Source organism: Sander vitreus, chromosome 9, assembly GCF_031162955.1.
Source record: "Sander vitreus isolate 19-12246 chromosome 9, sanVit1, whole genome shotgun sequence".
NCBI lineage: Eukaryota > Metazoa > Chordata > Actinopteri > Perciformes > Percidae > Sander > Sander vitreus.
Genome location: NC_135863.1, coordinates 32,752,848 through 32,776,975, shown reverse-complemented (window position 1 = coordinate 32,776,975; position 24,128 = coordinate 32,752,848). Strand labels below are relative to the sequence as shown.

The window sequence follows — 24,128 nt, the reverse complement described above, 5'->3', positions numbered from 1 at the left end:
TGCTTTAAACATTATTTGTGCCGTTTGGAAAATGAACCAGATCATTGATGTTCAGTGTTTTTGATTTTAAGAATGTTCTCTGTAAGTGGTATTATGAATTATCCGTATCGTCATCCATCCACCAGCCAGCCATCAAACAACAAGCAAGATGTTAGGTGGATTAAGAGGGACAGTGTGATGGAAACATTATTTACGGCAGCCCCAGATCATCCCAAAAACAAGCAGGTCAGATTTTTTGTTGTTAAATCATTAGAAATGTTCCTCCCCCTCAGCAGTGGGACTGTTTTCACAGGAAACAACTCAAAAATCATAGCGATGAAATGAACAGGGAATGAGAATGAATTGAGAAAACTGGCTATGAATGGAATTCCTACCCTATGTGAACTCAACAGGAGTTTATTTGCACAATCTCTGTGCAGAAAGGAACAAACTTGAGTTGTCACTGTGGCTTTTCTGACTCAAGCACTTGAGATTCTTGGGTCCATGGGACTGTTTCTGGGGGATGAGTCTGAGGGAAGAACGGGAGACAAGGGTAAGGAGAATGCAGAAGACAAAAGGTAGGTCCTGTTCCCTCTTTGCAATAATAATGAATAAAGGCTGGTTTAAAGTACTCCTTCCTGCCTGTATGTAGTAGGGGGTCCCTGTGCCGTCTCTCTTCCAGTTAAGATGAGGCTAATCAGCAGTTAACTGAAAACACCTGTGTGGGTGTTCAGGGCCTTTAAAAGCTGCTGCCTTTGTAGCAAGGAGACAGTTTATTGCATGTAAGTTTATAGCGTGTGGGTCTATCACCTGCAACAGCCTGCAATGGCACCCAAGAAGATGAAGGGGTGCGCTCTTTGTTTCTTATCAATGTTAATAATGGGCACGCCATTATTTAGTTAAAACCACCACATAACACCGTTTCAATCTTCTCTGAACTCTGTTTAATAATGTGACGACGCTGAAGTTGGTTTCCTGTAACGCGTGTGCAGGTTAGAGACCAGCAGCGGCGGAAACTCAAAGCCTCCGAGACCAAGAGACGTGAGATGGGAGCGACAATGGAGGAGGTATGAGCAAAGGCTATGTCCTCCTCCTCAAGGTAAATGTGTTAAATTTATTTTATCTAATCACAAATTGTGTAATAAGTTTGTGTTGTGTACGTCGAGGGCTCCACTGGTGCTGGGCACTTTAGCTAAAGCGATGTCCAGTAAGTACAACGTTCTCTACTGTGTTATGTCATATTAAATGTGAAGTTGTAGCTAATTATGCACATAAAACCAAGCGCGGTAGTTGTTCAGTCTCCAAGTTGAGCCAGTTCTAAAGTTGTAACGTTAGCAACAACACTGACTGTTGGTTGTTGTTAGAGTTCCGCCTGGCTGTGGTCCAGCTGCAGGTGACGAGCGTCAAGGCGGACAACCTGAGCAGAGCCCGGAGGCTGGTGAAGGAGGCTGCGGGACAAGGCAGCAGAGAGGATGTCTCCACTAGTCGAAATGCAACAGGACACATGTGTAACTTGCACCTTACTGTATTGCTTTTATTTTCTAAGTGTTTGTAATAAATGGAGATCATTTGAATGCACCTGTAAGCAAGCTATTTGCAGAGTAATTACTCTTGTTTAAATGGAAAAAGAAAATTATTTCTGACCAGTGTAAACAAATCATGGTGGGGCAGCAATACCATGCTTTGTGTGTTTGAAATGGAAGATGCCTATCTCCTGCAAAAAGGCAAACGGTCAGTGGCAATGGGAAAAGTCAATCCAGTCCCCTCAATTTTAATGCATAAGAATAAAAGGCATACTATGTAACGTTTCCCTCTTCGGTCCCCCTACAGGTTGTCTCATTGCGAGCTGTAGTTCCAATGAGACAACCTGTAGGGGGACCGAAGAGAAAGTTACATAGTATGCCTTAAAGGTGCTGTAGGATTGAAGAACACACGAGACTGTGTGCATGAGCAGTGATTGACACGCAATTAGACACCCCCTCTCTATGGAGCTAAATCAGGGCCAAATGTTTTGTTAATTTGAAAAAAAATACACATTTGGTCTAGAACTTGAAAAATAAAACCATGTATTAAACTAAAAAGTACCAATTTTTCTTTCAGTTTGAATAAAATTTAGATTAAATTCTGGAATTATTTTGAATAAATTTATTTTTTGCTTTTGTTTGTTTTCAGTTCCACATTTCATGTTTTCAGATTCAGAACTCTTTTTTTTTTACGGCTTCAAATCTTTTTCAGTGTCAGATCTGTGGCCCTGATTTTGTGTAGGGGGCGTGGCTTCAACTCAGAGGGGCGTGGCATTATGAGTCACAGCCTAACAAAGAAGGCAGAAGACTCTCCTCAGTCATGTTGCCTTCAGGAAATTGTCTTACTGCGAGAACTATGACTGAATGCTTTCTATCCACCATATACATGCAAGTTTTACTAAACAAACTGATGCCAGTGACAAAGTTCCATTTAAAAAAACTTTTGGACAACACGTGGTACCAATTACACTCAGCAGGAACAATGACTTCTCCCACTTCCACGTACGACTTTGAATGTAGCACCACAGTATTCACTCGGCAGTCAGCATAGCGTCCGCTCCGCCAAGGCAACCCTGGCGCCAGCACACAGGTAAGACGTGAAAGATATTAGCATTTTTGAATAGATACTTTGGGACATTATCCCCACAGTGGCATTTTTTTTGTCATTAACACATAATGGGAAAATAGGTGGACAGCTGGACAAAACTGGAAATGAAGCATTGCTAGCACTAAAGTTAGCATTAACTAATGTTAGCTTCACACTAACTGATGTTTTTACACTAATTTCAGTGTCCAGCTCAAGTTTTTTGACTTTAACGTGTAGTGTCTTTGTTGACCTCTGTTTGTCAGAAGGACCATAACTCGACAGTGGCTGCGATGCTTCATTTGTTGAACGAAGCGTTCAGTTGAAAACCCAAAAACAGCTAAAATATATTACTGCTTTAAGGAATGTATTAACCCAAAAACAGCTACAACTATATTTCTGCTTATATATATATAATCATATTGCAGCTTATAAATGTAATTATAATTTTGTTTAGGAATAAGAATCATGCTAGATACTATGTTAGATACAGCATTATATTCATTTAAGGAGTAACTCAATGATAGCGCTCTCTCTTTTGGGGCATTTTGTACTGAAAGAACCTCCGTATCGGAGCATTCAATTTTATCCTGTTAGGGCATTTTTGGTCATTTTCTTTCTGTTTAGCTTTTTGCCTTTTTTTAACTTTCTGCTTTAAGTAAAATAAAAATACCTGAGTTCAAGTTTGAACTAGGGAACAAAACTCGCGTATCTGTTTTGTGCCTTTTTTTGAAGACTTTTATTTTTTTCTCTTTTTCTTCAACCCTGCCAAGCAGTAGGGGAACACCCCCTGGGATCGATTTTGACAGCAAGCTTCCTCTCAACTCACCGGAGACTGCATTTTTCAGCGGATTTGAACTTTTGGTGATTCCGCAAAGAGCAGCTTTAAACTATGAGTATTACTGAAAATCATATGGTTATGAAATTTCCCTCGGGCAATACTTTTTCTGTATAGGAGGTTAAAACGCCCGTGAACAAGGGAACATCTGGGGTGTAAATCAAAGTCTCTTGCCTCGTCTTCGGGTTCCCTGACCCAGGCGAGGACCCTTTAGTATGGGTGTGTGTGTGTGTCTCTATAATAAAACTTAAAACAGGGAAGTGTCTGAAAATAACTCCTTTTGTATAGACCAAAACATCCGCTCCGCTGACGGTAACTGCTGTTAACTGTACGGCAGAAGAGGGCAGAGTAGAGCGAGGGTTATCGAGGGGAAGATATAAGAGGAGTTAGCTTTGAAAATAAAAGTGATACAAAGTCTTGATAACCGTCACATCGTTCATCACATTTCCATACAGTTTATTGCTCTTATAGTGTAATTGGTACCACATGTTGTCCAAAACAGTTTTTTAAATGGAACTTTGTCACTGGCATCAGTTTGTTTAGTAAAACTTGCATGTATATGGTGGATAGAAAGCATTCAGTCATAGTTCTCGCAGTAACACAATTTCCTGAAGGCAACATGACTGAGGAGAGTCTTCTGCCTTCTTTGTTAGGCTGTCACTCATAATGCCACGCCCCTCTGAGTTGAAGCCACGCCCCCTACGCAAAATCAGGGCCAAAAGTCTGAAACTGAAAAAAACAGATCTGACACTGAAAAAAAGATTTGAAGCTGTAAAAAATCGTTTTGAATCTGAAAACATGAAATGTGGAACTGAAAACAAATATAAAAGTGAAAAATGAAAAATTATTTATTCAAAATAATTCCAGAATTTAATCTAAATTTTATTCAAACTGAAAGAAAAATTGGTACTTATTTTTAGTTCATACCACCCCCCCCCGGCCCTGATTGGTGCATCTTAACAGGGAGCGGTGGATTTTTGCAAATCCCACTACAGGCTGTAGGTGGAGCCGGAGGAGCTGGATTATTTTTTTTTTTATTATTTACCTGCTTCATGTAGTTCTACTGGAACATAGGGTCAGCTTCAGCAGAAAGTTAGTTTTAGAAGTCTTACCTACTGCACCTTTTAATAAAGGTCCAAACATTCAAAATGTCAATTATGTGACAATTCTATGTAGTGTAATGGGATTCTTCGGGGCTTTTTTTTCCTTACTCAGGACATATTGAGGATACAAAATCAGTTGAGTTTGCTTCTGTTACAATACTGTATTAGGCTACAATGTGTCACAAAGTAGTATATGTTGCCAGGTTGGCTCAGTTGGTAGAGCGGGCACACATATGTAGAGGTTTACTCCGCAGCGGCCACAGGTTCGACACCGACCTGCTGGTCATTCCCCCTCTCTCTCCCCCCCTTTCATATCTTCAGCAGTCCTGTGAAAATAAAGGCCTAAAAATGCCCAAAAAATAAAGAAAATTAGTATATTAGTAGAAAATATCTGTATCAAAGCAGTGTTCAGTTCATTTGTTCACACGTTGTTTTATTTCCTTTAGTGTGTTTCAGTGTCAGATAACTGTGGCTAGCATCATTTAATTTCATATTTTATTTAGCTTAGCAGAAATGTTTATTTTGACACTATGTATTATTTTCAACATTAACTTGCTGTCTGATGTGGATTTACTTCTAACGAAAACAGTATTTTTGCACTACTCCATAAGATGATGATGATGATGATGAAGCCAGCTGCATTCCCAGTGAGACGAGTAAAGCTGTTGATGTGTTCTTCTGTTCTCTCCCAGTGTTGGTGTCCACGCTGCTCAGCCCGCCTATGTGCTGTAATATAACCACGATTTGAATTTACATATGTCACATAATGTAGGAATGAGTATACTTTCACAGGTGCATTCGAATGATCTCCATTTATTATAAACAGAAACACTTAGAAAATAATAGCAGTACAGTAAGGTGCAAATTACACTTGAGACATGTTGCATGACTAGTGGAGACATCCTCTGCCAGTGATGTTAGAGTAATTAAAGACTCCTGAGGATGTTCCAGTCAATACTCACAAATACCACAAAATAACAACACAAAGCATGGATTACATGGGAATGCTATGAAAGACTGGAGTCTTTGATTCAAGTTTTTGTTTTTGTCACCCATATTCTAAATGTGCCATATGATTTACTCAGGTTGACCTCTCCCCTCATTTTGTTTTAACAGATGACCGGGATAAATCCTCTCTGGACAGAAGTTTGAAGTGGAGCGGTCAGGATGGTGCAGCATCACTTTAAACCCAGGCTGCCTACACAACTCAACTTCCAACACAAATGAATAATTAAGCAAGAACAAAGCGAGGAAAAGATTAGAGGAGAAGCAGCGATATACTGCGATATGTTGCCACTGCTGGTGCCAATATCACACATCGCAGGCATGAGGCCGAAGGCAACAGTGGCAAGAAAACTAAAGCTGCTTAGTTTTGACTAAGACAATGGACAATACATACTTGATTTGAAAGCATAGATATATAATGACTTTCCTTCTTTCTTCTTTTTTTTTTTCTTCTTCTTCTTCTTTCTTTTCATTGCTTTTAAAGCTGTGCCTATAAGTGCAAAGCACAGTCCTTGCTACAGCGATCTTTTCTTTCTAAGCAGGTAGAAGTTAGCATGGTGTTGCTTCAATTACAGTAATAGCCTTTCAGATGCTAATATAACCAGAGATTTATTTCACCTGGGCATTTTTTAATCAGGTTAACTGGGGGAATAATAATTTACATACGGAATCTGAATGGGATGGAAAAAATACTGAGGCGCTCAGAGTCTTAACCGCAATCATCAAAGCTCCTGTTGTAATACTAATGTAGCCCAGAGGGGCTGTGAATGGTGCTTTCTGAGAGCTACATCAGACTACTATGAGATGAGGTTAATTCATTATTATATGTCAAAGCAGAGAATAAATTATCTCCCAGAAACTCTGTAAAAGGCGTACTTCTTACTCTAGACAGAAAGGATACTTCAAAACGTGTGAGCTGGCTTAGAAGCCAGTTTTAAGTTTAAACATATTCTAACCATCAGGATATGCTTTCAAAATGACATTGCAAAGGTCTGAGCTGATATAGAGCAGTTTACACATTATATATACACATCACATATTTATAAACATCCTCAAATAATTTCTATTTAAGGCGGCCTGCTGAAAAATCAAGTTATCAAAAACAGTTGTTAGGAAACCCGACTCTTGCATGTGAGCAATGCTTTTTTGGAGGAGGGGGGGGGGCATCTGAGAGGGAAACTAAGAGACATGACTGAGCTGCAATACTGTTCCCTACAAAACAGCTGGGTCAGAACAGAGATGCTTTAAGTGGAAAGGAAAAGGTCGGTCATGTAGTGATTAAAGAGCTCGGTCAGTATGCTACCTTAAGGCCAGAGGGGAGTTTGCCAAAATAGAATTGTGAATGATGAGATCCCATGTTTTATCAATGATTAAGAAAAACATACAGTACAACCAATATTGTTTTTTTAACTTAGGGAAAGAGAATGGTTGGACAACCGTGGAGCACCTAAGTATTTCAACACTCACAGCCTGTCCCACAGGCCCCGCAGCCAGCAGTGTGCCCGCCATGTCCCAAACACGGACACACAGGGCTTCACAGTCAACACTGCACTGGTGCGTCCAGCAGGGAGGACACCCGAGGGAGAGCAGGAGAAGGTTTCACTCTCGGCAGACAGAGACTCTCGTTACAGTTTGTGTCACAGCTGGCCGTCTCCCTTTACGAGCTCTCCAGAGCATCAAGGACTTTCATGATCTGCTGCTTAATGACTTTGGTGGCATCGCCTGCGTTGGGTATCAAATATCTGACAGGAAACAAAACAGAGGAAACAGGAGTGAAATGAACAAATAACTACCAACAAACAATCTCTGTCAAGCTTCTGTAAAAGAGTTCCATAATCATAATAGTTTTAATATCCTAAAAGAATGAATATAGATCTAATTAAGCCTGTTTCATTTGATATCCCAGAATCATCTCTAAGGCCCTGTTTACACAAATACACTCGTGGGTGAAAACGACAAAATATTTTATCAGATGTGCCTTTCGTTTAGACGGCGACGGCATTTTTGGGGCTTATAAACGCAAAAAAGTGAACCCACCCTCCAGAGTGGAAATCTTAAAAACGCTCCACCGTCGCGTTCCAGTCTAAAGGGTAAAAACGCACTGTGCGAGTGTGTGAATATGTGTGTGTGTGTGTGTGTCTGTGTGTGCATTGTTTGGAGCAATAACTCCACCTGTCTGTCCAGACAAAATTGTCAGCTTTTGTTGTTTGCGTCGCGCTACTAGGGAGAGGAGAGGGAGAGAGGAGGAGAGGGAGACAAATAGAAGGAAGGTTCTACGCAGGCGTGCGGACTTGGTGGATCAACAACTTTTGCGTCAACATATGCACGCAGATTCCCCCCCCCATAACGCTCGTCTAAACGCAGAATAAAAAGTGAGAATGCAACGCCACTTTTGCGTTTTCTCTTCAGATTGTTTCCGTCTAAACATAGCCTAAATGTGCCCTATACAAATGTGTTCATGCAGTGCGTTAAAGGAATATTACGACATTTTGGGGAACACGCTCATTTGCTTTCTTACTGAGAGAAAAAACGTTAACACTCGTGTCTGTACCGTAAATATATAGCTGCAGCCAGCAGACGATTAGCGTAGCTTAGCATAAAGACTGGAATGCACCTGACTGTTCACCAAGATTTAGTTACAGCATGCAGCTTCCAGTTAAACCAAAAATCGTTTTTACATTTCTGTTTGTGTACGGTGAAACAAATGTGTTAATTACAGAGCATAGAATGTGAGACAGGCATATTTTTCAATTTTGGAGAGAGCCAGACTAGCAATTTCCCCCTACTTCCAGTCTTTATGCTAAGCTAAGCGCCTGCTGGCTCTAGCTTTATATTCAACATACTAACATGAGGGTGGAATCGATCTTCTCATCCGTTGGTTAAGACAGCGAATAACCGCATTTCCAAAAATGTCATGTTATACAAATTTACATTTTCTTTTGCTGAGGAAGAATCTTGTGGCACTAGTACGTCTGAAAAAAAGTTAGCAAGTTTCAAATTACAGTTTGAGATTTGAAATCTGTTTGTAGACAAGCACCTCTCGACTGCTGATATCTCCACTCCAGCTGAGTTGTTGCTGCCAAACTTGAATGTAATCAGTTCTGGGTGCTTCTTTTTGGATGTGATCTTCACCACAGAGTTCAGTGCTTGTCTGGATTGGATGTAGGCAAAGCCTTTCCTCGAGGCGATCTCCCGCAGGCAGTACATGTGAGTCGCTGTGATCAACAAGTGGCTGAAAAGAACAACAGATTGACAGAGTCAGTGTTACCATTCGCAGATTCCTGAATGATTGCGACGCTTCTTGTTCATTTTTAGGGAAGTGGGGATTAGTCACGTTTAAATGCAACTTCCCCTTCTAGTTTCCAACCTTCGACACCCATGATAGCTGGGAAGGATGGGTGTCAGGGGGTCATGTGAAGAATATTCTTACACACTTTAGCAAATCCCTTCGGGCAGCAACTCACCTGGGGAACATGTGGCCAGTTTCTTTCACCTCATTACATGGAATGTGATGCTTTACATCTGGTTTGTTTGTCCAGGTCTGAATGTTGACAATCTCCTTCCTGTCGTCGTCTGACATGGATGAGCTGTCGATCTCATCTGCGGGGTGGGGTGGGGGGGGCGGGCATATGTTAGTTTTTTTTTTTAAAAACAACATTATTTACATATTTTAAGTTTAGAGGCATCCAACAGCAACCTTTTTATTTCCCCTGTAGCTACATTCAATGGGGGTTTACCTGTATCATACTCCTCCTCATCACCAATACTGAAAACAGGCTTCACCCCCCGGTAAGGTTTGCCGACGTGGTCGCTGCTGCTCACGTGCCTAGAGATGGAAAACAACAGGGCAACTTAGAGCGTCACATCCGCACTGAGTGAAGGCTGTGAGGATACATAAATGCCTGTGATGAAAAGTCACATTAAATACAAATAACAGCAAGGTTGCACACACAGCGATGGCATGAAGACCTCCTTAGCCCACTACTGCCAGGTTATGCTGTTAAATATAAAGAAAGAGGTTAAATGAGACATTTATACTCCAGAAGAGCTAGATTCATTAGTGTATGATATGCAGGGCTATTTGCAGCAAAACATATGGGTTATTTTGAGGTTTTTATAGTGGATTCTGCATAGCCCTGGCTATCATCTAAAAGAACAACAATGAAATGGAAAGACAGAGTGTTAAGTGCATCTCCAAGCAAACAGCAGTGAGGATAAGGTTTAGGGCTGCACGACATACAGTATCATTTCTTTATCGTCATCGCAATATCAACTGGCGCAATAAACACATCGTGTAGGCAGCAAGATGTTTTGTTAGTTGTAAGAATTTATCAGTAGAAAACTGCACTTTTAAGTGTAACTGTCATTCCTTTTTTTAGTGGTACCCTTTATGTTTAATTCAATGTTCAATTTGTTCAGTAAAAGAATGTTAGAAATGACGTCCTTTATTTGTTTTAAATTCAACTAGCAATTTGTTGTATTTTAGCAGAATACTGAAAGCAGCGGAAATGCAGAAATGAGTACACTTTACCAATTGTTCATTTATCGCAAGTAATATCGTTATCGCACCCACCGGTGAAGGCAAGGCGGCAAACCGGTAATGATCCTTCCGCAGGTTCACCTACGGAAACCTTTTACGGCTTTTAATTCCTGCAGATAGTCAAGTTTGATCGTCTTCTCGGACCGTGACCGACTTCGGCGGGGCCGATCCGAGGACCTCACTAAACCATCCAATCGGTAGTAGCGACGGGCGGAGTGTACAAAAGGGCAGGGACTTAATCAACGCGAGCTTATGACCCCACTCTTACTGGGAATTCCTCGTTCATGGGAAATATTGCAATCCCCAATCCCTATCACGAGTGGGGTTCAGCGGGTTACCCACGCCTCTCGGCGAAGGGTAGACACATGCTGATCCACTCAGCGTGGCGTGCGTGCAGCCCCGGACATCACAGACCTGTTATTGCTCAATCTCGTGTGGCTGAACGCCACTTGTCCCTCTAAGAAGTTGGACGCCGACCGCATCGTAATAACATTCCCGCATATTTTCCTCGTATCGTGCAGCCCTACTAAGGTTCTACCTACAACACCTCAGTTATTCAGACGACGGCCTCAGTGAGTTGTGGATGTAAAGATGCTTCCTGAAAGGCCACAGCAGCTTCAGTAGTGCCGACTAAACAGCAGTGCTGAATGTTGTTAGTGAAAGCATGAAGACAGGTCTGGAACTTCTGGTACGTGTAGTGCCGTTACATGAGTGATCGGCGTGGGCAGAGATGCTGATATACTACGCATGCGTTAATGTGAAACAGGTTAACTCTCCTACAATCCCGCGCACTGGTCGGGTCTACAGCCAGTGGGCATGCTAGTGATATCAGGGAGCTCTTACCGATCTGGAATCACCTTCTCTGGCCAGGGCAGATTGAAAGACATTCTAGCATGGAATAAGGCACAAGGTATGGTAAACTTAAATTTGAAAAAAAAAAAAAAAAAAAGTTGCAAAACTAAAATGTCAGTTTACAGTTATCAAATGACCACAGTTGTCCGATTTGATTAGTCTAGTTAATGTAGTTGTGTAGGAAGAAAAGTCTTCTTAAGTTTTTACAGACTAGATCCGTACAACGGATGTATAAGTGAATACACCCATGCTAAAGTTGATTAAAAAGAGGAATAATAAAAAAAAAAAAATCATCTTTTGGAAATTGATCTCAATGCCTTAATTAAAAAAAAAAAGAGGAAAAATCCAACCTTTAAGGACACCAATTTTATTTGTGATTGAATAATGTATAATGTTAAAGTCTGCCTGCCTCTATGGGAATTTATCATAGGGGTGTAGTTACTTATGCCCCCTGTATTTTAAGGAAGAACATTTATTTATTTACGATACATTATTTTTTACGATACATTATTTTTTACTTTTTTTTTTTTATTATCATTTGTGAGAGAAATGATACATTTGAAATCTTGACAAACATTAAATTGAGGCCTTACAATTTAAAATTGTAGCAAAATTATAAACCCCTAAAAATGAAGAAGCAAAGTATAAGAGTGGCTTGTAGCGTGTTTGAGGGACGTAGGAGGAACTAGGAGCTCACCTGTCTACAGGGGTGGAGGTGTTCTCGATGAAGCTGATCATCTTCTCCTTCACGTTCACTGACTTGGATTTGAGAGCAAATGTCATTTTGTTGACCAAAGACTTGACGCCTTTGCCGTCTCCAGGGCTACTTAGTGACTCTCCCTGTATCAGGAAAAAAAGATGATTATCTGTTTGAACAAGTAAAACTTTATTCAAATGCGTGTCCAACGTGGAGCTAAAGACAAACTGGCAACATATTGCTTCAGTGAGTCAAAGTACTAATTTGTGCGTTCACAATGACCACCAATGTTTCTGACCACGTACATCGGCAGAGCTGAGGCTGCTGTGAGATCCGGACGTGCTGACGATCCAGTGGATGTATGAAGAGTCGAGACCCTCAATATTCATGTCTACCAGATGCTTTTGGAGGGCTGAAATCACACAAATCTCAGTGAGTTTTTTTGTTTACTTCTCACTAATATTAAACTTGCATTTGTGACCAGGGGCCAGATATATATAAACGATGTGTTTGCACAAAAAAGATGCATATGCCACTTCCCACGCATCAACTGGTATTAATAACAGAAGAGTGTGTGGTGAGAATGTGAGTTTCTAAGAAATACATCAGAGCATGTTTTCTTTAACGTGGAGATGAAACACAAGGTGAGAGATGTAATCTAATAATAAAAAGGTTGTTTAGGTTATTTTTTTACTCTTTATAGCAATTTGCATGTCAATACTTTATTTCAATAAGTTACTTGATACATTTTTTTTTTTTTTACATGGGCATCATTTTATTTGCCTATATTGATGTTTTTCTCATCATTTAACATGAAGCACTTTATAAAGTCTGTTTCGATGTGAGTGCTGTGAAATCACTGATAATGACAGCTGCTCCGTGAGAGGGGAAATGAGGCTCGTGCACCCAGTTCCACAATGTTAAGAAGTTATAAAACAGAACCAGGCGTACTCACAGCTTTATAATTCTGATGAAAAGAAAAAGAGGATATTTCTGTCTGTGTGTGTACAGTGGTTTAGTCGTGAATCTGCACAGTTTAATGCTTCTGGCCCCAGGGGTCTCAGTATTCTCATATTCATATACTTACCCATGAAACCTCCTTTAGCAATGCTGACATATTCTTTGTTTTTCTGCAACAGAAAACCTCTAATTAGCTAAAATGTTAGCAACGAACACATACATAAGGAACACACATTGTTACATGATCTGTATTTCCCAAACAGGAGGCAAATCACACTGCAGCAATGATGTTAATTCTTCTCTTTTCATGTCCCTCACCTGCAGGAAATGGGCCAACACCATGTTCATGTACATGTCCTCCTCCTCCCTGCCGCTGCCCATAAAGCACAGGTGCTCTCCGCTGGCAATGGAGCCCGACTCTAAAGACTGCTTCTGAGCCTCCAACAGGGACTTCACAGAGAGAGCAAACTCAGAGGGGGTCTGGAGCATCTGTGAGAACAAAAGAAAACACATTCTGTTAATAGGGATGTCCCGATCAGCTTCTTTGACACCGATCCGAGTCCCGATCAGATACTTGTGGTTGCTCAGATAATATTGCTGCACACCGTTTGTTTGTTTACAAAAATAACTAAGTAAACAAAGTAACTAAAGCTGTCTTAAGCTTAATACATTTAACTTAATGCAGCAAATTAGTCTTTTCTCTCAACACCAAAACAGCTCTCTCGGGATAGGGACAACCCTATCCGTAATAATTCATACACTCCATACATTTGAACACAGAATCAATATAGTGTACCCTCACCAGGTCGGAGTCCAGGTGGAAGGCCGTGGACAGGTGCCCAGCGTTGTACTGCTCTGCAGGCCGACAATCCACCACAAAGAAACGTACCCCATCCTGGAAATAAAATCCATTATTATCACATTCAGCTTCTCTTTCTTTCTACTCACATGGCTAAGTGAGTGTTACCGACCTGCTGCAGCTGGTTGGCCTGCAGGATCTCAGGGACAGACACAGGGAGACACAGTGCCTGACTCAGGTCAGTGTCCTCTTCTTTCAGAGCCACCAGGCTGCTACCAAACAGATTCTGGTTCATCTATCAGGGCAGGGCAAAGCAAACACACAACAATGGCTTTGAAACAATGACTTGTCTTGTGCAGCCTTTGTCTCTTTGTTAGCGGCCTCATCACAGTCTTGGTTCAGCTCAGCACTACTCGGAGAGTCGAACACCCCTTCTCTGTAATCTTCTCAAACATAGACAATCATTTCTTTTGCACTCTTTGCACATTAATACTGTACATTTGATCATATATATATATATATATATATATATACACACACACACACTGTAAATTTGTTTTTAATATATGTTGTCTGTATAATATATGTTGTTTGTAACAATAATAATTTCCCACTGGGATTATTAAAGTATTTCTGATTCTGATTACTCTGTGTTGATCAAACACAAACACATACATAGTGCCTTACCTTTCTGAGAGACAGAGGGGTCTTGCTCTGGTAATACTGGGCCAGAGAAAACAAATCTTCAATGTCCTCCGATTCCAGGTGAGAAGGAGACGCTTCCAGCATTTCTGTGACAAAGAAAGTCTCGTTTAACTCTGGTGTTTAACAAGAGATTAAACAAATTCAAAAATAAAATGGCAGCAAGTCAAACTTACTGATGATGTCCTCTTTGCTGCCTCCTTCGTCTGAAAGGATGGCCTCCCTAAGGGAATATCCAACAAAGACAAATCAAGATTTACATTTAAGGTTAGTTATGCTGGTATGATCACGTATCTGTGTAGCTTCCACTAGCGGCTGCCTACTTGGCATTGACGAGGATGATGAGCATGAGGAAGAAGATGAGGAAGGGGTCGGCCTGCCGGAGGTAGCAGTCCCACACAGCCTGGGTGACGTCTGGAGGGCAGTGGCTGGAAAACAGACTTCCCATCTATGGAGGAAATACAAACGCACACAAAGACACTTACAGTAGTTCAGACGTGGTCGGAATCAATGGGCAATAACGTGTCAGAATGACTCGGACTGAAGACTGAACATACCCAGTTGATGGCGTAGGAGTCAGGTGTGATCTTTTTGGTGTCCAGGAAGGAGCAGAGCTCTGGCTCATGGTACTGCAGCAGTAGTCTGTACAGGTGGAAGGGCCGGCCGTTTGGCACGCAGTCCCTGAAATGGACATAATTGAGAACGTTTAATTCAATTAAATTTTATTTATAAAAATCTTCACTCATCTCCCGATTCGATTACGATCATCATGTCAGTGATTCGATATCTCGATGCATCACAATGCGTCAAATACATTATTCTATTAAAGCCATATAGAATATTTAATTCATAGCTTTTCAAGCTTCAAAAACAAAACATTCTGCAGTGCTCCAATATTAAATAAATTGCATACATAAAACTACAGCACTGAGCACATGGCACTTCCTGAATGTGCTAAACATAACATAATATGTAAACAGAAATGTTAGTAGGCCTACAATAAATTGTAAACAGAAATAATCGATTATGGCCCGGCCGATTATCGATGCAGCATCGTCCATGTCCACGATTCGATGCATCGATTATTGGATTAATTTCAACACCTCTAGTTTAAAGTTAACACAAAGTAAGGGAAAGTAAGGGAAGCGGAAACTTCTGGCGGCACTAGAACTAACCTTCGTTGATATAGAGTAGGCGGAATGTAAAGGATGGTTAAAAGCAACAGCTCACCTGGGGATGTATTTGTTCATGACAGCGTAGAAGCAGTTGTAGAGGTCGCTGCGGGGAAGCTGAAGCCCCAGCAGTGGTTTGAGCAGGTGCGGCCAGCTCAGCTCTGGGGTGAAGGAAATGTTGCGGGACTTGCAGTAGAAAGTGATGACTGACTCAACGTCAGACACCATATCACGTCTCTCTTCCTCTGATACTTTCAGCTGGTCTAAACATGGGAAACAACGCAGGTTGTGCCTTAGAAACCTTTTTATTAGAAACATCACAAACAAAAGTTGCCATCCACATTCAAAAACAAGAAGCAGAGAAACAGAATGTACACTGACAAAGCTAAGTCATAGGTTTAGCACTACTATTAAATAATATATGAAAAGAGCACTTTTTAAGTATGCCAAGCTTTTCTGGCCATCACTCTTAGAAGAGGCTTTCTATTTTGAGCACCAGATATTGTTTGTGTACCAGATCTTGTTGTCAACTTGTCAGAAGAGAAGACTAATAAAAGTATTTTTTTGTTCTGAAATCCTGAAAATCTTCTTCAGATACTGGCAGACCTATAATTAACACAACCCTTTTTTCTCTCCAAATGCTTTTGTGGGTGAGTGAGTGAGTGAGTAACTTAAAAGAGCACTCCACTGATTAAGCATTACTCTCCTATAACACTAGCTATGTTTCCATCCACACGTTTTTATCCAAATTAAGTGATATCGAATGAAAAATGCGTCATGGAAACAGTAAAATTCGATTGAATTTCATGAATATCGACTCAAAAGGAAATACGTTCGTCTCATCGGATTTTCTCTTGATCAATATACGGCTTATGCGATAAACGCTGATGGAAACGTTGTTTCCCGAATAAATAATGAATTGCGATTAAGTTTTAGGTCATTTTATGGTTGCAACCCGCCACAAAACGAAGAAGAAGAAGTTTTAGTTCATTTCCGCTCTGTTTGCACACACGCGGGTGTCAACAAAGACAGATGGAAGTGGACCAACAAGGACACGCACTATCGGGAGTGCCGACACAAATGTCCCTTATGATGCAACGACCGTCCACCACAGCCTGTAGTACGATTGATGGCCAGCCCTTTCTATTGACAAAATCCCTGTAGCCTTCAGCAGGGGGTCTAATCGGGACGTGAGTCCCGTCTATCGCGCCATACACCTGTGGCACAAGGTGAGCTCTGGAGTTACGCAGCGAGATACCATGCGCCTCATCCACTCCAGGTAGGTATATATACACCTTCGCATCATCCTCGTTCGTATGGCATTTCACACGACGTAAACACATCGGTGCACGGTGGTTTTGCTGACTCCAAACATTTCGCCTACCACTCGGTACTCTGCGCATGGAGCCAGTTTGTAGAGAGCAATGGCGATACGCTTCTCGGTTGGAACCGGAGGGCTATAGCTTGCGACATCTGGGGAAAGGGACGGGCCAAAAAAATTACACAACAGGTCAAATGTTGTCTTGGTCATCCGAAAATGCTTCAACCAAAGGGTTTCCGTGAAGTGTCTCGGAACCACGATCTCCCAGAACAGTTTGGAGCGCTGTCGTTCCCACACCACAGGCCGCCTCCACTGTCGTCGGGCGTTTACGTGCATCATCATAGCAACGTGTTGATAGTTGTTGTTTTCTAATTATAGCTCGATATGTCGCCATCAGCTGGCACATAAGCACTATTACAATTTGTGCAGTATTGATCATGTGTTGGTAGATGGCGTGATCCATTTTGTCTAGCAAAACTTTGTTCGCAAATGTTTGCTTGAATGTTGTTGATTCAGTGCGAAAATGAACGGAAACACCTTAAAATGTCTCAAATCAATTCGATATACCAATTTGATCGCAAAACGGCATCGGACATTATCATTACGCACAGGTTTTTATTGGCTTTAAAGCCGTTGGATGGAAACACACTTTCACCAGCTTTATTCGCATGAGTTTTTTTTACCGAACTTTAGATAATTTGATTGACACGTGGATGGAGACTTAGCTACCGTCTATAAAAATCCATGCAGCAGAATCAGAGATTCTGTTTATTAATTTCACACGTTCTTGTTGTTTGTCTAAACCTGGCACCTCCGTTAACCACAATGCAACCTGATCAGCAACAGTTCGTCAGAGATCCATGTGCGTTATGCTAGTAGCGGCTAATGTAGCTGCTAGCCTCAAGCAGAGATGAGGATGGGGGCTACACAGGTTTGGTACGCTCACTTCTTTCTAACTCCACACCCATTTTCATTTTCAAACTTGACTCAAGTGACATCACTTGAGGCACACAAAAAAAGCTTTATACAGTAAACAGACTTTTGATGTGTGAAATCAGGAGTTCTGCTTTAAAGTAAATGACACAAACCAGATCATCTCCATATAGTTTTCACTCAGGGCTAATCCTCTTCTAAATAATCAACACCCTAGGAATATTGACTCAATAATAATTGTATTATCACTACTATTTTGTACTTGGACTTTCTTACACCTTATGGCTTGGTTAAATTATGTCTGGTACCTTTCATGTTGAGGGGAATTCCCGTCCTGGGCCTGCACAAACCGCTAGTTGCTGAATTCATCCTGTTCATTGTTTGGTGCTGACTATGTACTTTTACAGCAGTAATTCCAAAATCCAAGGATTGTTTCAAGGAATTACGGGCACATTCTTTTACTCACCAATCAGCTGTTGACTGCGGTTGTGAATGAGGGTCTGTTCTGGTAAATCGAGGATGCCGTCCCAGGGAGACAGGCTGTCTCCTTTTCCAGAAACATTTAGAGCAATCTGCCGACACAAAACAAGAAATCACTGCTCAAAATGCAGCTAGTAAGTGATGAAAGGATACTTAATAAAACACGTCATAAACGGAGACCAATCTGTAATCAGTGACTCGACTGCTGCTCCATTAATAAACAACTAATCTACAGAAATATAGCTGTATGGCTCGATTTATTAAATTGTTATATTTAGAGACAAACACAAAACAATATCTGTAACCATATTAATATCCTTTTTATTTATTTAAATCTAGCCTTAGTTATTTACCAGATGAGAATGATTACAAGCAATGCTACACCATCTGTAAGAGTTGATTGTTTAGGTACAATGCATCACATGTTGATGTACACAGGAATAGTTGCAATTACAAACACATTAGCAGCTTACAACAGATTAACAAGATCAGAAGATGCTGGATGGTACTCTTGGCAAAATGGTACTATGTTTCATACAAACTCAACACAAACCAAGATGTTAAAACATTATGATATGTCCTTCAGGTCAGACGGTGTCAACATTATAGCCGATGACACCAGACAACCCTTGCATCTTTTTATTGGTTATTGCTTGTGTCTTCCATTTGTAAGTAAAAAGATAATCTTGCAATGCCAATAGCTTGCCGGATTTTCAGATTTCTTGAATGAATATAATGGGCTAATAAGAACTTAGAGTACCACTCAACTTTCGGCCCAGTTTTCCCCTTTAAAATGTGTCCCAACTGTATCTATTCATCTCGTACAATTTAACAACTCCATCAGTCTGTAAATAAATGAAGAATGAAGGCTCCATGAATGCTACGCTGCATAGTCTAAAGGGGTAAAGATGATCGACAGTTGATTATGGTTTAAGACCTTTTTGATGGACGCTATACAAACTTCATATTCAAAGTAGCTTAACAGAAATACATAGCCAACAACCAGTGTTGTAATGTAACAAAGTACAAATACTTTGCTACTGTACTTGCATACTTTTGAATTTTCACATATCTGTACTTTATTTATATTTCCAGAAACCTTTACTTTTAGTCCACTACATTTCCTAAATAAAATGTATACTTTCACTCCACTACATTTCCCCTAAGCATCTTAGTTACTCGTTACTACAAAATAAAACCTGAAGATATTTGTTACACTAGAAAAAAGCAGGTTTGGTGAATCATTGCTCCTAAATTGCCAAGATAATGCACGCGTCATTCCAGTTGGTGACCTGATGCTTGTTTGTTGCCAAGCAACAAACAAGCAAGCAGCAAAAAACATAGGCCAAAACTAAAGAAGAAGAGGAGGAAGCATGATAACTTATAGCGTCATGGAAGCACCTGCTGCAGGCTCTGCCGCCATGGTAACAGACGATGACCACCCCGACGACAGTGGTGATGAAGATAACGTTACACACCTTTGGCCATAAAGTTCATAATCTTGAATTTTTTTACTTTTACTTCTCATACTTAAGTACAGTAAATATCAGATACTTTAACTTTAGCTACCAAAAGTTATTTTCTGGTAAAATACTTGTACTTTTACTCAAGCTTGCTTTCAAGTACTTTATACAAGACTGCCAACAACCCTGTGACGTCTATCAAGCTGAAGGGGGGTTGGTGATATTTTTATAACCCAGAGTTAAAGTACTAACAGATAGAAATGTAGATGTTAACTAACTGTCCAAAGTACAACCTTTTAGTAGACACAGACAGACAGACAGACAGACAGACAGACAGACACACACACACACACACACAATTAGTCTCTGTTCCTAATTTATGGCGTTGAATAATGGCCAGAAAAGCATTTTGCAGAACATTATGTCACAGTGAATTTGCCCTTTGACTTTTTGAATATTGAATGTCATCACATCATGTTACCCTAGTAGACATTTGTGTGAAATGTATGTTGTCATAACTAGCGTAGGGATTATTGAGTTATGGCCAAAAACGTCACAGTAACATTGACATTTGACCTCCAAAATCGAAATCACTTCATCCTTGAGTCCAATGTGAACTTTTGTGCCAAATTTTAAGAAATTCCCTCAAGGCGTTCCTGAGATATCGCAATAACAAGAACGGGAAGGACAACCCAAAAACATAATGCCTCCGGCAACGGCTGTCACCAGCGTGAAGGGATAAAAATATGTCGTTGGTATGTGGTTTCAAACAGAACTGACGCCTTAAGTGTGGGTGTGCCACAAAGACCTTTACATTGTTAGATACTGGTCTTTCCTGTCTGTTGACTTGCGTCTATGACGTGAGTAATTCCTTTACAGCATGTAGACTCTAATAACAGAAGCATCCTCCCCTCTAGCAGGCGCTACAGATCCCTGCGCACAAACACAACCAGACAGAAGAACAGCTTCTTTCCCACTGCCATCACTCTACTGAACTGAGGATAAGAGGGGTCATCCCCACTTCTCTACACATGACATACTTATCATTCCAATATGCATCTTGCACAGTACTTTGCACTATTACTTTTTGCACTTTACATCCCACTCCATGTGTACTTGTCTTGATATTATGTCTTATTTGTAATTTTGTATATTATGTTGATATGTGCCTATATCTATATTGTTGTCTCTATTGTACAGTATGTGTCTAAATTACTATTTGTCTACTGAATGTTTACTACTTCATGTCTATTTGTTGAATGTAAAGAGAGTTAACACCTACCAAAGTCAAATTACTTGTGTATTTAAGTATACTTAGCCAATAAAACTGATTCTGATTACTGATTTCAATTCAAACACATACACAATTTCTTGTACATTGCTAATAATCAACTTTTACAATAACATGTTTTAAACTACAGCGACAGTCACATTATAAGCAGTCTATATCGACGATGTTTCACTTCCGGGATTGTTCAGGTGCCGCTGGAAATTCTGCCGGATGTCCGTCCCCTTCCTCTGTCTTTGTGTTGTTCTAACCTCTGGTGGATTTGTGAGGACTATGGTTAACTGCTCCTCAGATCTCTGCAGGGGAAATCCAGACAGCTAGCTAGACTATCTGTCCAATCTGAGTTTTCTGTTGCACGACTAAAACTACTTTTGAACGTCCACATGTTCCACCAAAACAAGTTCCTTCCTGAGACTATTTTGCAGAGGCACCGTGGCTCCATCCGGTGCTTTGCGCCGCCCAAGACGATTGTGATTGGTTTAAAGAAATGCCAATAAACCAGAGCACATTTTTCTCTGAATGCTGTGTGGACTAGCCAGACCCTCATCTGCAGCGCTGTAGAGGAAGGTCTGGCAATGCGAGACTACATTAGAAGTGAAACTGCTTTTTGTAATTGGCGGTCAGTTTCAGCATGTGTGGACTGACTCCTGTCATGCGTCTCACCTTCCACATCTTGGCCCTGTGTTGAGCTGAATGCTCCTGGATGATGCCTCTTTCCATCTCCATGTCAGAGCCACCTGAGTCCAGAGCCTCAGCTAGATCCTGGTCCCTGAAGAGGCACGGACAGCACGCACAATGACAAAAGTTAACAGATCAAGCAAAGCATAAATGTTCATAAAAACAAAGATAAGATTTCTCATGTGTGACATGTATCACTAGTTCCAACAATGTTGCAAAAAATCACCCTTCACTGTAATAACGCAGTCATATCTATTTATACTGTGTGTGAATCGTTTGTGCTGTAATGATTAGTGGTTTTATTGAGTATTAAAACTGTGATTATTTTGACAATCAATTAATAATTTGAGCCACTTTTCAACTTAAATTACCAAACATTGAATGGTTATAATTCTCGGTCGGACAATGGCAATTTTACGCCGTCACTTTGGTCTATGGCAACTTGTACTGAGCACTTGTAATTATGTTATAAACATACCCAATATACCATTTAACCATTAGTTCCATCCAATGTAATTGTTGTTCTACAAATACCACCACAACGAAATGACACAGTGACTGTTAACAGGTGATTTTCCATTCCAGGCAGATATCACGACACATAAAGATAACATTATGGCAATCAGTTTATGATGGCATTTATCTCCATACGCCCCGCTCTTTGAGTCTTGACAAGTCCAATACTTACTGACAATTTCACAATTACTTTATCATGTAATACAATTATATTACACATATAACGTGCGAGGAACAAACTGGAGCTACATTTAGGGCAACGGTTGTGTTCCGGTTAAAGGGAAGCAGAACTCGACAAACACCGGCTATCTAGCTAGTTATTGTTAGCTTGCTGGCTACACGCTTTGTCTATAAACTTGTTAATGCGAGATAGAAAGTGACTGATACTATAAATACTTTGACGGGTCTTTCTCAAAAACTCTTGGGTTATTTGTGTCCGACCTAACGACTGGGGTGCTAATTTATCAGAACCAACTTGGCTAGCTAGCTAGCTAATTAACATTAACGTTAGCTAGCTAGCCGCCGCCGAGCAGTAACGGTAACGTATCAAACTGGTTAACGTTACAGGTTAGCATCCACCGTCAGCAGAACAGATTAACTACGCAAGCTCATGTTTAGTTACTATACATCAAATACTGTCAGATGAAACCCACACAATTGTTTGACAATCGAAAAAACGTCTCTTATGTTGGTCCGACAACAAATTGTCTCACCAGCTGGCCTGAAGAGCTTCATCCACGGTATCCGCCATTGTTGTGACGGGAACACGTCAAATGCCGTCAACACGGCCGACGTGTCGTTCAACGCTAAAGAGCAACTGCGATTGTTAATATAATCAGAGACGGTTTAGAACAGTATAGAGGATCTTTGATATAATCCATCCATGGGATTGTCTTGTGGCTGCAACTAATCGTCCTGGTTCGGATGTCAACTCTTAAAGCTTTTATGTGTGGCACTTGACAATGAACCAGCTATTCATAAGACTATAATATTCATTTCAATATTTGTGAGAGTGATAGGTTTTTAACAGATCAACTTTTTAAAAAGAGCTAACATTTGCTACATTTGACATACCTCTTTTAATATCAAATCTTCCTTTTTAATGAGCCAGTAGGTGCTGCTAGGATTGTTTCTTGTATACTGTTTATGGCCTCAAAACCAGTTTTTAGACAGTTTCCTAAACATTTCTGCAGGCAGTGTTTCAAATGTATTTCGGGTTTTGGAGAGCAGAGAACAATTAAGGAAGCCAGTATAAACATGCAGACTAAGTTGTGTCTTTAAACATTAAAACAATAAACATAGGTGTTACCATTTGTGTTCAGACTTGTTTTTGTCTGAACACAACAAATTTGATAAGCACTTAAACTTGTCATAGTTCAAAAGTTGAAATAGCAGTTGTGACTAATACCATTAAGGATGGCTCTGTTATATTCAAGTGTCCCAGTAACTTACCCAACCCAGGGCCCAGAAACAGCCGTGGCTAAATGGCTGTACAGGCTAGAAGAAAATTGCAAAGGTGATATTCATTCCAGGAATTATAACTTTATTAGGATTCATTTTCTCTTTTACTTTTGGTCACCATACATATCACTGATGAAGAATGTCAGTGTCATTTCTATTAGACAGCCAGTATTTTGTGGATATCTGCTGACAGTTACATCAATTTCTCTAGTTTGTTTCTGTAAGTTTAAGACAAATGATTTATGCTGAGAAGTCCTCACCAGCTGCAGCTGGAATGTACGATTTGGTTCCTTGGTATTACCACACATTCAATAAAATGTAGCCATAACTGCTGCTAGATAAATGAATGTCACAGAACATTTATAATTTATTTCTAAAAGTTGAAAATACTCCAAACATACAAACATTCAGCAGTGCTGGCTAATTTTATTTTGTACAAAGTACAGATGTTACTTACCATACCATATCATACACTGGACCAAGATATTCTCAGGGCTGAATGTGGGTTAGAAACAATAAGGCTTGGGTTGTGAGAATAGAATTTGAAAAGGACAGAAAAAAAAATAAAACAACTGTTTTAAGGTTACTCTGTCAAAAGCTGTAATGTAGCATGAAAAATAATCTTTTTACAGTAAAATAGAAAATAAAGGTTTGATTAAAGTGAGCTAGGAAAAACCAGTGAATAGCCCAATCCCTTGTGACATCTTCTGAAACTAGAGACAATTCAAAAATAA

At 40.3% G+C, this 24,128-nt stretch overlaps 1 protein-coding gene across 3 annotated transcripts; it reads right to left on the bottom strand.

The window, feature by feature from the left end:
- Nucleotides 1-5,833: 5,833 nt before the first annotated feature.
- tbc1d23 (TBC1 domain family, member 23) lies at nt 5,834-23,705 on the bottom strand. 3 transcript variants are annotated; one of them, XM_078259811.1, is made up of 19 exons: nt 23,386-23,705; nt 21,403-21,508; nt 17,975-18,080; nt 15,313-15,517; nt 14,640-14,763; nt 14,406-14,530; nt 14,259-14,305; nt 14,068-14,171; nt 13,553-13,675; nt 13,384-13,476; nt 12,900-13,070; nt 12,709-12,751; nt 11,927-12,033; nt 11,622-11,764; nt 10,916-10,960; nt 9,270-9,358; nt 8,997-9,132; nt 8,570-8,764; nt 5,834-7,274 (listed from the first exon to the last, which is right to left on the bottom strand). In XM_078259811.1, the coding sequence occupies exons 2-19, from the start codon at nt 21,463-21,465 to the stop codon at nt 7,190-7,192; spliced, it is 2,004 nt and encodes a 667-aa protein (XP_078115937.1). In that variant the 5' UTR covers nt 21,466-21,508; nt 23,386-23,705; the 3' UTR covers nt 5,834-7,189. The 3 variants fall into 3 exon arrangements, with proteins under 3 accessions (XP_078115937.1, XP_078115935.1, XP_078115936.1); XM_078259809.1 differs by lacking the exon at nt 23,386-23,705 and adding an exon at nt 22,647-22,769; XM_078259810.1 differs by lacking the exons at nt 10,916-10,960; nt 23,386-23,705 and adding an exon at nt 22,647-22,756.
- Nucleotides 23,706-24,128: the final 423 nt, after the last annotated feature.

What these genes read in the sequence shown, in the direction of transcription:
- tbc1d23 (XM_078259809.1), bottom strand. Translation starts at nt 22,684, where the DNA reads ATGGCGGATACCGTGGATGAAGCTCTTCAGGCCAGCTG. An exon ending in ATCATCCTCGTCAATGCCAA is followed by an intron (nt 14,306 to 14,405) that starts GTAGGCAGCCGC and finishes ATATTCCCTTAG; the next exon opens with GGAGGCCATCCTTTCAGACG. An exon ending in TCCACCTGGACTCCGACCTG is followed by an intron (nt 13,071 to 13,383) that starts GTGAGGGTACAC and finishes TTGTTCTCACAG; the next exon opens with ATGCTCCAGACCCCCTCTGA.